The 16,706-nt window shown below is 45.1% G+C and overlaps 1 protein-coding gene across 3 annotated transcripts in view; it reads left to right on the top strand.

Moving 5' to 3' along the window:
• Positions 1 to 457: 457 nt before the first annotated feature.
• RAB38 (RAB38, member RAS oncogene family) overlaps positions 458 to 16,706 on the top strand; it is a 47,385-nt gene continuing 31,136 nt past the window's right edge. Inside the window, exons 1-2 of one of the 3 annotated variants that reach the window (XM_053304722.1) lie at positions 458 to 941; positions 12,518 to 12,637. In XM_053304722.1, the coding sequence (XP_053160697.1) occupies positions 725 to 941; positions 12,518 to 12,637 (337 nt within the window). In that variant the 5' untranslated portion in view covers positions 458 to 724. Of the gene's footprint in view, positions 942 to 12,517; positions 12,638 to 15,860; positions 15,992 to 16,706 lie in introns of those variants that run through there. The other 2 variants (XM_053304723.1, XM_053304724.1) reach the window with 2 other exon arrangements.

The following is a 16,706-nucleotide window of genomic DNA, read 5'->3' as shown; positions in this document are numbered from 1 at the left end:
CAACTGAAGGAAGCCGGGGCAGGTGTGTGGCTGGGGGAGTCAGTCATGTGACTTGCCTCTGCCCCCCCCCCGGGCAGTGGGCCCCCAGACAACTGTCTCCCCTTGCCCTATTATAGTTGCGCCCCTTCCACAGGACTTTGTGGGTGCCAGGAGTTGAAATCGACTTGATGGCACACTTTACTTACTTACTTATTCATGTGCACTTGGTGGCCCTATTCATTTCAATAGGATTACTCATGAGTCTTTTGTTACTTTCCGCACTAATTTTGATGGGGCTTCTCATGCGCAGTTTGTTAGCGCCCCATTAATTTCAATGGGACTACTCGCGAGTAGGTACCTCCTTTCTGCACCCATTTCAGTGGGACTGCTCAGGTGTGGTTGGCGGCCCCATCAATTTCAACAGGATTACTCGTGAGCATTTAGTTACTTTCCCGCACTTATTTCGAGGGGACTACTACGCACGAGTAATTGAGTCTGGCAGCCAGCGTTTGCCTTCCCGTCCTAGCGGAGTTTCCTGCAAGCCTCGCACGGGCCGCGAAGTTTCTGCCGCGGGGCTGGGAAGAGGTTTCCTCTGGTTCTCCTCCTCTCGCACTCCAGGGAGGCCCGGCCCTCCGCCTCCGCCTCGCTCGCTTCCGTTCCCTCCCTCGAGCCTGGCAGGCGGCGTTCCCTCCGAGCATGCGATCAGAGCGCAGGGAGGCGGCCAGGCTGCTGCGGAGCGCCGAAGATGCAGAAGAGGCCGGCGGCGGCCGGGCAGAAGGAGCGCCTCTACAAGCTGCTGGTGATCGGCGACCTGGGCGTGGGCAAGACCAGCATCATCAAGCGCTACGTCCACCAGAACTTCTCCCCGCACTACCGGGCCACCATCGGCGTGGACTTTGCCCTCAAGGTGCTCAGCTGGGACCCTGAAACCGTGGTGCGACTCCAGCTCTGGGACATCGCCGGTAAGGCGGCCCCTACGCAGGCCAGACCTAGGCAAGGTGGTTTCCTCGCGAGTCAGTCTATACGTGCTTTGGATCACAGCCTTATAAGAATGAGCAGGCAAAGGTGGGGAGGTCTGGCGTCCACGGAAAACTCCGGGTACTCAAACTGGGCATAGGACTACAGCTCCCATCATCCCCGGTCGCAAAGGATGGGGATGATGAAAGCTGTTGGCCAGCAATAAGTGGGGACCCAACTGCTCATGGGGCCTGGTAGGAAGGCAGCAGAAGTGCCAAGGTACTCTGTTGACTTCAAATCTTTGTATGCCGTCTTTCAGGTATAAGCACACCTAACTTGGCTTCAGAAATTGCATGCATGCATGTTTTGTTTTGTTTTAATTTAATTTATTTTTTTGAAAATTTTATTTTAATACAATACAATAGAATAACATATTTAAAGTAACCTATCCAGAAGCTAGTTTCTAAACTTTTGGGCAGACTCTAGCCAAAAGTTACATCACAAGCCTATTCTTGTTTTATAGAATTGTCGAATTCTGGAGTTGAAAGTGTTTTACTGGTTAGGGTGTGCCCAAAGTTATTAAAAGCTTAGCAGAACTGTGCTTTGAAATGGTGTGCCAAGTGTTTTGTAACAAATAACAAAAACAAGATAAGTTTGTGTAACTGATCAAAAGGTTACTCTCACGTGCGCACACACAAATCACAATTCTTTTAATATTGAGCATGTTTTTTTGAGCGCATGCACACACACACCAATTTCAATAGAAGATGTATAGCAGAGTACTTGCTATGTGTACTCAGAAATCTGTCCCACTGTGTTCAATAGAAGGACTCCTTGGGGAGCTTGTTGAGGATTTCATGCTTAAGGATGTGTGTGAATCTCTTCCATTGAAACAAAAGTGCTCAATGTCTGTTGGATCGTGCTCTTAGACCAGAAGTTCTCAATCTTGGCTCTCCAGATGTTGGATTACAGTTCCCATAATCCCCAGCCACAGTGTCGAGGTTTGAACTACGAAAAAGACATTTGAGAATGGTGTGATAGTCCACTATGGCAAAAAAGCAGTCCCCACAAAGTACTCTTCCTAAAGAAAACTAACCCTTCAGCCAGTGACTGCTTTGTAGATGGAAGCTCTTCATTCTCATTGTAGATCATGCTGCATATACATACCACAAAATCCATCTCTGTGCAATGATCACATGCAACCATCTGCATGCAGATCATGTGTTATGGGTTGGGCACCCTGTGTTGGAAACAGACTGTGAAAGAAATGGTCCTAAAGAAACAATGAGAATCTAGAGTTTGCCTGCGTGGCACCCCCAGTTAAGAGGCAGGGGTGGATGAAGGAACAAGGCCCAAATCTGGGCGGGAGGTGAGATTTGCAGGGGGTAGCAATTCCGTGCTTCCCCTTAGCCCAGGGCAAGGCTGCTCAACTTTTCTCCCCCATCTTTTTTTGGACTACAATTCCCATAATCCCAAGCCATAGTGGCCAATAGCCAGGGGTTATGGGAGTTGTAGTCCAACAAAACATCTGAGGGCCCAAGTCCCAGAATCCTGCCATACTCTAAGGAGAGATCTCAGCAAGGGCAGATATGGGTTGGTTTTTTGTTAAAGCGCTTCCTGTGTTCAGATATCTCCCTTCAGGTTTAGGCATTATTTCAGTCCACACTTTTTGGGGATGGATTCCTAATTTCTCTGTCATCCATTCTGTTATACTTGAGAGACTCATGGTTAGAGTCAGACAGGAGCTAGGGAGACCCAGGCTCAAATCCTACCTTAGCCATGAAACTCACTGGGTGATCTTGATCTTTCTCTCCCAGCCCTATCCTACCTGACAGGGATATTTTGAGGATAAAATGGGGGTGGATACACCATCCTGAGTTCCTTGAAAGAAGAGCAAGATACAAATCTAATAAATAAAACGTAAGAATGACTTGCATGAGAGAAGAAAAGTCTGGCAAACTGCTTGCATCTGTGGTGGTTTGAAACAAAACAAAACCCCTGACATCAGATGGCTATTATAGTAGCAAATGCTTCTTATCTGACTTTGATATAGTCATGTGGAATTTTGGATAACTGCTCAGTGATCTGGTTTGTTTTTGAGAAAGTCCCAGTGCTAAGAAGAGATTCTCAGATAGGGCCAGTTCACACATGATGTTCTTTAGGTGCAAGAAATCATGAGCATACAGCAGACAATGTCCAGTGTGAATAACAAGAGAAATTGAGTTTGCAACCTCAAGTTCATGTGCAACCCTTATCAGTTGTGCAGACAGTGCTTGGAGAGGGGTGGGTTTGTGTCTGCCCTTCTTGCTCCTTCCTGGCCTCCACATATTTGCCTGGAATTCTGGCTGGAGGAGAGCTGGTTTTGTGGTAGCAAGGATGAATTGTCCCATTTGCTGAGCAGGATCAACTCTGGTTTGCATTTGAATGGGAGACTCCATGTGAACACGGTAAGATATTCCCTTTAAGGAACGAGGCTGTTCTGGGAAGAGAAGGTTCCCAGTTCCCTCCCTGGCATCTCCAGTTAAGGCTGAGAGAGACTCCTGCCTGCAACCTTGGAGAAGCTTCTGCCAGTCTGTGTAGACAATGCCGAGATTGATCGGCCAATGGTTTGAGTTGGTAGAAGGCAGCATCTATGTTCCTATGTACAAGACAGGCTTTCTCTGCATGATCAGAAATAGGGAAGTGCAGAACTGGTTCGCTTGTGAACCGGACTGCCACGAACCAGGCCAGTTCGAGTGGTTCGATCACAAACTGTTTTGAGCCGGTTTGAGCCAGTTCATTGAACCGACCGGCCCAGCCAATTGGTTCGATCGAAATGGTTTCCTTTGGCACAGTTCGGTCCAAATTCAAACCGAATTCAGACCGAACTGTGCCCTGCACTCCATGCACACCCCTAATCAGAAACCCTGGAAAAAGCGGAGTCTCCAATTGCACACATAGTGGTATACATATAGGCTATATTCAGAAGAGTGTGTGAACGTGACAGTGGATGCAAATCCACTTTCTCTGCTCCACACTCATGCATCACTGAACATCTGTAAAGGGTAAGACTGCAGGGCTTTTCACCCATCACATTGTATGCATTTGGTCATCTCTGTACACATACACACTTCCTTGGGATTGTTTTTAATGAAAGGTGGTATATAAATTTAACAATAAATAAATAAAAATAAATAAAATACACATTTTTCATGTGAACGATGGTACCTTTTTTTTTTTTTTTAAAGATCCATGTGGGGAATTGGCCCCTCAGAAAGGTAGAGTGCAGATTGCATGTATTGCCACATACATGTTCTGTGCAATGTGAATAATTGTACATACAGAGAATCCTCAGTTTTCCAGACCTCGTTATTCCAGATTTTGGTGTTTTGGGACAGCATTCATGGAACTGGAAGTTTGGCCATTTGGCTTCCTCATTTTGGTCTTGACCGCTGTCCTGGACATATGCTGTTTGACATTGTGCAGAAAAATCGCTTTCCGCACCTCAAAGCATGTTTTGTGTGGTAGTGTACAAACCCTTTTTGTTCATTGCCTTGTGAGCCCAATATTGTGATGATATGCTTTTAACCTCCTATTTCATCTGATTCAGACTGACTTCCCTCTCATCCCCACAATTAGTTCAGAAAGTTGAGATTTCTCTGCACATACAGATCAACACCTGCACATACAACTATTGTATTCTGTAAGCAGAATACAATAGTTGAACATGCCATGTGAATGGTATGTGTGCAAACCTTGTTCACACATTATGTACGGTGCGTGAACCATTGGTGTAAACTGTATGGATTTCACTTTTAAAACAGACATAGGTACAGTCATTCACACAAAAACAAATGCACATGCACAGACACTGATATACTCTCACAATGTATTGTCTAAATAGGGTTGTACACTTGTTAGGTAGCCGGGATTGGCTGGTATAGTCAACTGCAAACCCGGATTTGCTAAAATGTAATGCATATAACAGCCCTATGATTTAATCTAGATAGATAGCTAGGCATCAAGGATAAATGCCATGCAGAGATGTGATTCTTAACAAAACTTTAAATCCGGTGCTAAAAGTGCCTTGGCCTTTTTCTCTTTGTTGCTTGTTGATCCTTTATTGATTACATTTGTTCTCAATAGCTCTTAGCTAGATGTTGGTCCAGACACATCTCAAAATGTGTCTTTGGTAGAATGTCAGCTGCTGTTGTTGATCAGCTAAACAGAAATCAGCAAGTCATGTTTCTTTTCCAACAAGCATGAATTAACTTACTTTAGAGAAAAACGTCCCACATCGCTCAGATAAAACTTTCATGAAACTTTATTTTTGAAGCCATGATGCTAATATCTAAACTCTACTGTTATTTGCTAGAATTACATAAGTCCAGGAAAATGAAATTCCTAGGATTCTTTTGGAATTAAGGGATTTTAGATGCTTGCACTGTTCACGGAGGCATCTGAAACTAGCCATGCTTATGCAATGACATGTGTGTGTTTGATACCATCATGATTGGTCAAAACACCAGCTTCTTGAGCTGCTGGTATCCTGCCTAGTATGATTCAGAAACAACAAATATTAGTCCCCTTCTTATGTGAGGAAATGTAGAAAACCTCTATTCCTCCTGATGCCTTAGTGTCCCTCCCAGAAACCGTAGCAGTACTAGTGTGGGGAAAACGTATTTTATGGGCTTCATATAATTTTAGAGTTGGAAGGGACTTGGGAGGTCATCTAGTCCAACCCCTTGCTCAGTGCAGAAAACTGCTGCAGCATCTCTGGCAGATGGCCACCCAGCCTCTGTTTGGAAACCTCTAGAGAAAGAGAGCCCACCACTGCAGATTGTCCACTGTCGAACAGCTCTTACAGTTAAGAATTCCTTTCTAAAGCAGGCCTTAATGAATTTGCTTTGGAACTAGGAGGCAGCCCACAAATTTAGGAACCAGGCAATGGACACTTAACAAAATTACTTGACATAGTGACAGACATTGTGGATGAGCTTCTATTTCTCTCTTTTATAAACAACATGCTAAGAACAGAAACAATGCTGCTTGGACAAATACAGATTTATTTAATAACTTTCTCTCTGTGTGTATGAATATAGACGCCACGGTTAAATTTCTAGGTGCCATGGCTTCCTGGCACCTGGGATTTGACAAAACATGTCCTAATTTCTAGCCTAAATCTGCTTCCTTGTCATTTCAACCCATTGGTCCTAGACCTGACCTCTGCAGCAACAGAGAACAAGTCAGCTCCTTCTTCTAATTGCCAATACATTTAGGACCGACAAAAGGAAGTTTTTTTTTCACACAACGCATAATTAACCTATGGAATTCTCTTCCATGGGGTGTGGTGACAGCCAACAGCATGGATGGCTTTAATTGGGGTTTGAATAAATTCATGGAGGACATGTCTATCAGTGACTACTAGTTTGAGGGTTCTCGGCCACCTCCAGCCTCAGAGACAAGATACGTCTAAATACCAGTTGCAGGCGAGTGCGCAGGAGAGAGGGCATGCCTTCAGCTCTTACCTGTGGGCTTCCCAGAGGCATCTAATGGGTTACTTTGTGAAATGGGATGCTGGACTAGATAGGCCTTGGGCCTGATCCAGCAGGGCTGTACTTAAGTTACAGTACTTAGCCCTTCAGATATTTGAAGCAGGCTATCATATCTCCTCTTAGTCTTTTCTTCACCAGTCTAAACATACCCAGATCCTTCAAACTTTGTTTCCAGACTCCTTAGTTATGTTTTTTTTTTAATTACAACTTCGTAATAAACACGATGAATAGTTAACTTGGGGAAAAATTGTAGCCAAGTGTAGTGGCCTGAAGCCTTTAGAACCACATAATAATACTACCAGTTTTTGTTGTAGTTGTGGCTTACATAAAGATGGACATTATCTCAGCAGAGAGCATCATGATTTTTGCAGACCACCTGAGTAGCCTAAGGAAGTGTTCTATTGCAAATCATGTGCTGGAAGATCATATGATGTCGCAGGCAGACGGCCAAATATTTGGAAGTAATTATAAAAACGCAGCGGATTTTAATGAGCAGCACAACCTCTTGGGCTATTCTGCCGGGTGGAGGGGATTGCAGCCCTGTATTTGTATGAGCAGAGTCTTCCTACACTAAAAGGAATGTGCAAAGTTCAAGGTGTGTCAATGAGCGTTTAGTAGCACTTCTCAGATAAGCGGTGTGAGGGTCAGTTTAGACAATACTGTTTGACACATGTGGGAATTATACATACCTCTCAGCAAAAACTTTAATTTTTTTTAAAAGCAACTCCACCGCCTTTAAAATGCAAAAATAGGTTTAAATCATTTTCAGGTTTTCATTTCTGTTTTCATTTGTTTTATGTTGTTGTAAACCGCCCAGAAACGGAAGTTTTGGGGCGTATACAAATATAATGATATATACATGAATACATAAAATAGTGGCAGAGGGGAGGAATGAGTTGTGGAATGTGTGTTTTTCACCAATGATGGAATGGGCACTAGCCAATCAGGCTCACAGTTTGGGAGTGCTTCTGGATCTGTGTTGCTCCTGCAGATCTCAGTGGCTGCAGTGGTCTGGAGTGCTTTAACCCAGTTTTGGCTGGTGATCCAACTGTGGTGTTTCCTGCAGAAGGTGAATCTGACCATTTGTCACATGTGCTTAGGTTACATCCAAGACTATGGCAATGAGCTATATGTGGGATTATCTTGAACTGAAGAGTGTTCGGAAACTTTTGTTGGTAGAGAATACTGCTGCCAGTCTGTTCACTGGGATCTGCTATTTGGATTGTATTGCTCTGATCTGTCCAAGCTGTGCTTGCTGTAGGGTTGCCACATGACCAGGATAGGCCTGGACAGTCCAAGAATCAGACATCCTGTCCAATATGTAGGAAAAGTGTCATAAAAGTAATGTGTGCCATCAAGTTGATTTTGACTCCTGGCACCCACAGAGCCCTGTGGTTTTCATTTGGTAGGAGGGGCTTACCATTGCCTCCTCCCACGCAGTATGAGATGATACCTTTCAGCATCTTCCTATATCGCTGCTGCATATACTGGACTCTAAATGTCCAGGAATTTGAGCAGGAAGATTGCTTTTATGAATTTTACCCAATTTTCTGGTGCTTCTCTCCAGGCATTGTAGCTACATGGTGCCAGTGTTTAAAAGCCTCAGTAGAGTTTACACACACAATAACATTAAAACAGTTGTTTTTATGTTATTGAGTGGGGGAGGGGGTTCAACCTCACACACCAAGAGCTCATATGTGTCAGACTCCTTCTTCCTTGGAAACACAAAAGTGTGAAATGGCTGGTGAGAAAATGAATGTTTTTGGCACCTCTCCCCCTCAGAAGAAGAAAAAGTTATGACTGTCTTGATTGAGTATTCCTCAAGCTGATAAATTTTTCACGCTTTTTGTTCAAGCCCTCCTCCCCTCATTCTCCTTGCCGCTGAGTTCCATTAGCTCCACCCACCTGGTTGTCTGTTAACTTCCCTCTGATCCCACAATCGTTCTGTCCCATTGACTTACATGGGGGAATTCTGGGAAGTGGTTTGGCCCCTTTAAGTTTTGGGTTTAAAAAAACAACTCCTCGCGTATCTGCGGGTCACTCTGTGTCTGCTGGTATCTTCTTCTCACCCAGAGGCACTCCAGTTATGCATCCATAAGGATCATAACATTGCCAGCTCTTCTGGAAATAGATGTAAGTTTTGGGCGGTATAAAAATATGTTAAATTAAATAAATAAATAATGATAGCATAGATATAAGATAGATGGACAAATGGTCTCACTCCGGATAAGGCAGTTTCCTATCTTCCATCTACCATATGCTCACAAATATAACCCATGGATTATACAAGTTTTTGCATCCCAGGAGTGGAGTGTGGGAAATTAAGTGGGTATAATAATTTCTACATATTTTTTACATAGGAGTAGCACTTCCACTGAGCTATGGCTCCATACCTGGCAAACTGTGGTCTTAACACTCCCTTCAAACCAAGATTGCAAACCATGGTCTGGTCCTAATTTGAGGTCCTGTTCTGAAGTATTCTGCAGACCCCAGCTTGCTGGTTCAGATATATGGGCAAACTGGCTTTCCTTGGAAGTGGAAGTAACTGCTTGGAAAAGGGAAGTAGAGGAGCAGAGCGTGAGGATACTAGAGCATAAGGCTTGTTCATGTAATGCCGGTCCATAGTCAATATGTTACTTAATAGCAAAAGCAAGCTTTCTTGAGCAACGCAGGTTTCCCGCCCCCATCACTGACTCTCAAGCATTGCTTTTCGGCCACCAGCACCCAGCTCTGCCCGTTGCCTCTCCTTTGATTGCTGCAAGTGTGAACACTCTTACACCAAGTGAAGTTGTCAAAATGTGATACCCAAGTCCAAAACGTTCATGCACTAGGTATGATCACGGGACTTGTAGTTTGGAAATTACCAGCCGTTTGACACCCCATATGAAATGATGCTCCAAGTATCATTGCTAGCGAAGGAGAGGCCTTGTGGAGCCTTTCCTGTATGGGCTCTCCCTACTGTCTGTGACTTCCTCCACCCTACCCCACCCCCGCTTCTCCATGGTATGGTTTCTTTTGCCTTGGGGGAGGTGGGAGGAGAACTGGCAGAGAATGCTGGGAAGTTTGGGTTGCGTAGGAATCCGTATGTGTTTGGAAACTCAAACCATGGTTTAGCTTCTAAATATGGGCTGGTTCAGGCAGCATACAGACCCTCCGTTAAGGCTCTGTGTGATGTCCCTGAACCATGGAGATCGGTGCTCCCCCTCCCACTCCTATCCCTACTTCCTACCTTGGTTAAAATAAGCTGAGATTAGCTTGACGGGTGCAGACGATCTGCACGCTAGTATTGTATTGCTTTTCTCGCCCCCCCCACCACAGCCCCCTCACCCCAGAGACCCCCCCACCCTCACCTGAGCCCTAGATTCCTCTGCTCTTGCTCCTCCTCCTCCTCTTTGCAGTTCTGGAGTGGCTCCCAACTGGAACTCCAACATTGCCCCTTCCCGGAGCAGCAGCAGGGTCGCCACCACTCTCGCCTCTGACAGGGCTCGACACACATGTGGCTCTGTGCTCCAGGAACCTCCAGTGTGCTGTGCATGGACTCCAGGCACCTCCAGCATGTCACACATGTGTGTGTCATGCATTGCCTTAGTGGGATAGATAGATAGAAACATAGATAGATAGATATTATTTTTTATTTATTTTATTTATTTATTACATTTGTACACCGCCCCAAACTTTCATCTCTGGGTGGTTTACAGTAGTATAAAACAAGTTAAAATATATACAAAAACTTAAAACAATTTAACGATTTAAAAATCAGCCATGAACTAAAACCTTAAAATTTTAAAGAAAAGAAAAAGCTTTGGCGAAGAGGTGGGTTTTCAAATGCTTTCTAAAAATTGTCAGAGATGGGGAGGATCGTATCTCAGAAGGGAGCGCATTCCACAGTCTCGGGGCAGCAACCGAGAAAGTCTGTCCCCGTGTGGCCACCAGCCGAGCTGGCGGCAACTGGAGACAGACCTCTCCGGACGACCTCAATGGGCCAGTTGATCGGTGGTGATGTCTGAACCAACCAGTTTTGGCTTATTCTAACCTACTTGCTTCAAGTAACCCAAGGTCTGTAACTTGGGTTCTTTGAAGCTTGTAGGTTAGAATAAGCTATGATTGGTCAGTTCAGACATTAGAACTAATCTTGGCTTATTTTACACAAGATAGCAAGTAGATACATGTGTGCTGATTGGAGAGGGAGTGCACATTCCCAAGCGCAGGGATGTTGCAAGGATTGCGACTTCAATCAAGCTTTCACATGATGTCTGAACTGGCCATGTGATTATGACACACCATGGCTTGCCATGATAGCTGAACTCAGGCACTGTCATACCAAGGCTTCTGTTAGCATCACTGATCCCTACATTTTTGGCTACTGAATTCAACAGATTGAAGTGAGATTTGTACCTTTTATTTTGTAAGGTTGCAATCTTTAACCAGCAAACAAAATAACTAAACTTTTAGTTGTTTCATTTCTTTAGTTGTTTAGAGGCAGAAATTTGGAGTGGCATTAAGTGGTGTTAAGTGGCGCAGTGGGGAAGTGCTTGACCAACAAGCAGAAGGTTGCCGGTACAAATCCCCACTGGTATTATATTGGGCAGCAGTGATATAGGAAGATGCTGAAAGATCATCTCATACTGCGTGGGAGGAGGCAATGGTAAACCCCTCCTGTATTCTACCAAAATACAACCACAGGGCTCTGTGGGTGCCAGGACTCAAAATCGACTTGACAGTGTACTTTATCTTTACCTTATAAATATAATCCTCTCTAATAAAACGCTTGGTGTCTGTCTGTGGACGGACACCAAGCGTGTGTTTGTGCCTCGCCTGTTCTGGGCATGCGCGGAGCGCATGCCCAAAACAGAGCCAGGGAGGCACAAACACCAGGACCCGGCGACCATCTTGGGTGGCCAGAAGTGGCCGCCCCGAAGAAGCCGGGAAGAGCCGGCGAGGGAAACGGCGGGGCCAGAAGCGGCCTCCGCGAACAAAGGAAAGACACAAAAAAAGGACAAAGGGCTGCGGCGGCCGCAAGGCAGGGAGAGTCGGTGGGGGCGGCACTCAGTCCAGCCGCGGGTAGAGGATAAACAGCGGGGAGAGTCGGCGGGGGTGGGCGGCGCTATGGGTGGCGGGGGCGGCACTCAGACCGGGCTCTAGGTTTTTTTTTTTTTGTCTGCTTCTCTCCTCGTGGCCGGTCTGGTGTCCTGCCTTTTCGGACCCCCCCCCACCGTCAGTATGCCTCCCCTCCCCTCCCCTCCCCTCCCCATGGATAGCTGTGCCATCTCGTTTGCCAAGTGACTCTCCCACCGGGTCCTGAGTTTGCAGGGAGGGTACCCTCTAGGTTCAGCTGTACTGGGAGAGGGGAAAGTGCTGCGGGCCTCCCTACCTACTTCCTGGAAGAGACGGGCACTCCGGCTCTCGAGCAGCCCGGCCTGGCCCGGCCCTCCTCTGTGCCGTCCCTCTCCTGGCCGCTCCGTCCCTTCCAGCGTTCAGTGAGGCCAGCAGGCTGATGCAGAGCGGGGCTGCGGAAGAGGATCCTACCGATGAGAGCGTAGAGCACGGTGGCCAGGAAGAGCGGGGTGGCGAAGAAGAGGGCAAAGTCGGACAGGTAGATGGGCAGGTAGAGGTTGCCGGCGGGGCGGGCGGCACTCTTGGCGGTGGCAGCGGAACTCTCCCCTACTAGCGCCTGTTATTTCAACGGGCTTGAAAACACTAGTAAATAAATAAAACCGGTCATTTGATTAAATGAGTTTAAAAGTGGTAGTATCTATATATTAAATTGTAAATGATCTTAAAATTGGATCAATATATCAAAAAGGCACCTATATTCAGATTTTTCTACTATGCAGACATATTTAAATTTAAATTGATTCATTAATTGGTTAAAAGGCCACATGGAAGTGCTTTTTAGCCAGAATTGCAAGGGGTAGTAACATTTAACCCATCTTCAAGGGTCAGGTTGGGTGAGAAACTTAAATCAGTATTAATGAACATGTGTTCTGTTGAATTCTGGTGTTTTATTTTCTGCCGAAGCATTCTAATCTCTATGTCTCACATTGAAGATGGCAGCTGTAATGAATGGATGAGTTCATTTCCCGCGCCTGCCAGCTTCGCTGTCAGAAACACAGGCCTTCGGGAGCCCAGAGATAATATTCAAGGGTTTAAAAAGCTGTTAAGAAAATGTGAGTATTATGCGTTGCTCTTGAGAACGCTCGAGCACACCGTTTCCAGAAGGCAAACTGGGTTCACATGCAAATGTGAGATAGTCACAGTGGTTCCTTGGCTGGGTTCCCTTCAAATGGCTGCTCGTGTCTAGAAATGGAAACATTTGTAAATGTGGAGGGCTTTTCTTTTTTCATCACTTGCTTGCACTGTGATTTGCAATGGACGCTTCATGGGCAGAGCCTGCATTTTGATGCATGAAGCGCCAGCATTGGGAAGTTCTCCTGTGGGAAAACTATTGAAATGAGGAGAAATGGCCCAGGGGCATAATACTGAAAAGTGATTGGACAATGAAGGGAGGACTGGGAGAGCTGGTTGGTGCTTATGAGGCAAAGACTTTCAACCAGAATTGAAATGTTAATGTGTTTTTATTCATTGAGATTTTGATCTGTTTTGTGGATTTTAACTGTTTTATATTTTTATATTATATCTTCACTTGTACACTGCCTGGAGATTTCTATATCGGGTGGTGTAGACATTCAATCAATCAATAAAATAAAAGACAGCCACTATATATACCAAATAAGGTGGACTGCTTTTGCTGGCTCCCAGCATAATATTTTGCCATTTTTAAAATGGAAGTCAGTAACGTCAAGCTGGCTAAAGCCTTAACAATTGTGATCAATGTAAGTGAAGTTCATCGCAAACTCGAAGGAAACTTTACCTAAACTAAGTCCGCCCTCAACCCCCAGTGATCAAATCAGTGGTGGGGAAGAGAAGGAAGGGGGCACAGGAAGAATGAATCCTTTGTCTCCATTCCCCCTTCAGTTCCTGTTTCTCATATAAGAGATGGGCAAGCACTCTCCCACTCACATCAGATTGGTTTAGAAAATAAACGGAGCTCCTGCTGGTTATAACCTATAAAGCCCTAAATGGCTTGGGCCCTGGGTATTTAAGAGAACGTCTTCTTTGTTATGAACCCCACCGCCCATTGAGAGCATCAGGAGAGGTCCGTCTGCAGTTGCCACCGGCTCGTTGGGTGGCCACTCAGGGATGGGTCTTCTAAGCTGCTGCCCCACAGCTTTGGAACGTGCTCCCTGCTGAAATAAGAGCCTCCCCATCTCTGACACCTTTTAAAAAGTCTTTAAAGATGCACCTATTCACCCAGGCTTTTAATTAAATATTTTAACATCGTTTTAAAATGTTGTTTTAAAATTTAAATTGTTGTAATATTTTAACTTTTACTATGTCATTTATTTTGTTTTAACTACTGTTTTAAGTTTTTTGTTGTCATTTATTTGAACTAATGTTTAAACTTTTTGTTTGCTTGTTGTAAATTGCCCAGAGACATGAGTTTTGGGCAATATAGAAGTGTGTTAAATACATACATACATACTTGCAAAATAATAGGAGATTGCTATGCTCGCTTTTGAGCCAATGTAATATTCAGAAGTCCCCCAACCTCTGCCCCATTTCCTTTCAGCAAAACTATTGACACATTCTCACGAACAGAATGATTGCAGTTAAAAAGTTTACCATGATTGGCAAGCCCTGCATGTTTCCATAGAGCATGTCATGAGAACCTACAGTATCTGGAAATCCCAGTTAAATCCCGGCAGTTAAATAGCATTTAACTGGGTTCGCTAAGCAGGAGCCTAGTTAACTGCTGCAATTTCACCAGGAGTGCCCGGATATTTTGCGTGGTCATGATAGGCTCCATGGGAGAGTATGGGGCTCGCCAGTCACAGTTAATGCCTTAACCGTGATCATTCTGATTGTGAGAATGCTTCCTATCTTTCTGGGGCAGCGGCAGCAGCACTTCAACCACAGCGAGAGAGGTTGACAATACTTCTCCAAAAAACAAACAAACAGAATATATTTCCAAGGGCCACAAGGGCTTTTCTTTGTGGCACAAATAATGGGCACACTGGAACGGAGATGAAGAGAGAGATTAGATCTTCCTTCTTCTGTGTAGCTGGAGCACCACTGCTGCTGCCCCAGATGGGTAAGTTTTACTGATGGTGATAGGGGTCAGAGGGCTCTGGTTGGGAAGGAAGGAGAGGTTTGAAGTGCCAGCAGGCTAGCTGGGAATTCTTCTCTGGCTTGGATTTTAATTTGATTTAGAGCAGAATTTGGGCACTCGGTGCTTGCCTCATCTTCTGAGGCAAACATTATGAGTATCTCAGTCTAGTTTCCAGGCATCCCTAGCCAGATATTATGGAAATCCAAAGCTGAATTTTTGTGACCAGCAAACTTCTGAACTCTCTGGGCTTAGGCTGATAGCACATATGCGGGAAAGGGTAGGTGTATTCGGCTTATGTGGTGGCGAGAAAGTTCGAAACCTGTTCATTGCTGCACAGAGTTTCAACACTGTGTTGAATTAATCTACTGGGGAGAAAGATTAACATCTACAATGGAGGTACACTAGCATACAATGAAGCCTTCTTAACAAAGAGATTATTCAGTGGCGCATGACATAAGCACTCATCTGATTAGTCCATTGAGACAGATCATAAGGCATCTTGACAGGAAACTGTCCGTAAGAATGGGTTTTCATGACCTTCAGCTTCTCCCCTCCCCAAAGAATACACTTGAGTTCCATCAATGGATAGCAGTGTTATATAAAATAGAAAGAACGAAAGGCAGAAGTTCACATTTGGAGTATCTGTCTCATGTGAACGAATGTGTCCCCTCCTAAAATAAAATGTCAGGCTATTGAACAAAAGCTGAGTGTTATAAATCTGTGTTAAAAATCCAGTGTGATTGGTCATTTCATGCTGTAAATTTTTGGCCCTCCATGTATCAAAAGAAAATGAGAGGAGGAGAAGGAAACTGATGGTGCTTAGAATGAGAGGCGGTGGGTCTGGATCCCTTCTTTATTGCATCCGTTTATTTCACAAGCCATCTGTCCTACAAAGTAGGAATGTGCATGAAGCATTTCGGCACCTCTATGTCCAGGTGCTGAAACTCTTTGAGCTGCCTCTGCCAGATCATTTCAGCTGGGGATGAATGGGCACTTTAAAGAGAGGAAGGTCTTATCTGCCCCTCCATTGCACCTCTGCCTCCCCTCCAGCGCCTCAGAGCAGCGCTGTTTGCATTAAGCAGCCAGGCTCTCTGTCGGCTGCATTTACTTAGAAACAGGAAGTTCCCTGTTCCCAGAAGGAAATGGCATCTGATCATGTGCGGATGCTGTCTTGTGTGGTCTGTTTTGACACTCACAATCATGTCCACACATGCTCAGATGCCATTTCCTGCTGGGAAGGGGGAACTTCCTGTTTATAAGTAAATGCAACCGGCAAACCGAATGCCTAGCTGCTTAATGCAAACTGGGATGGCGGGGGTGAGGGAGCAGCAGAGGTGCAACAGAGGGGCAGGTAAGACCCACCTTCCTCCCTAAGTGCCCACTCTCCACTGCCCCGGATGTGCACAAAACACTTCATGCACATCCCTATTACAAAGAGTTTGGATTAGTGTGTAACTTCAGAGATGGGACTGTAGTTACTATCTTCCATGAAGGCAGTGGTGTTCCTGGAAAATTTGGTGTATCTTGGATGTTTTTTGGGACAACTCCCCCCCCCCCCACCCAGACTTTTTTTTAATTGAATAAATGCTTAGTACAGAAAGATATTATTATTATTATTATTATTATTATTATTATTATTAATTTTTTTTACATTTCTATCCCGCTCTTCCTCCAAGGAGCCCAGAGCAGTGTACTACATACTTGAGTTTCTCTTTCACAACAACCCTGTGAAGTAGGTTAGGCTGAGAGAGAAGTGACTGGCCCAGAGTCACCCAGCTAGTTTTATGGCTGAATGGGGATTTGAACTCGGGTCTCCCCGGTCCTAGTCCAGCACTCTAACCACTACACCATGCTGGCTCTCTTTGTCATGAGATGATATTTTTGTCATGAGCCCTGCCACCTATTAAGATCATCTGGGGAGGTCCAGTTACTGTTGCCACTGGCTTGTCTGGTGGCGACACGGGACCGGGCCTTTTCTGTGGCTGCCCCAGGGCTTTGGAATGCACTCCTTGTCAAAATAAGAGCTTCTCCATCTCTGATTGCTTTTTGAAAAAGGCCCTTAAGAG

Source organism: Hemicordylus capensis, chromosome 3 (genome assembly GCF_027244095.1).
Source record: "Hemicordylus capensis ecotype Gifberg chromosome 3, rHemCap1.1.pri, whole genome shotgun sequence".
In the NCBI taxonomy this organism is placed as follows: domain Eukaryota; kingdom Metazoa; phylum Chordata; class Lepidosauria; order Squamata; family Cordylidae; genus Hemicordylus; species Hemicordylus capensis.
The sequence above is the reverse complement of the archived record's forward strand: the minus strand, read 5'-3'. Positions and strand labels throughout refer to the sequence as shown.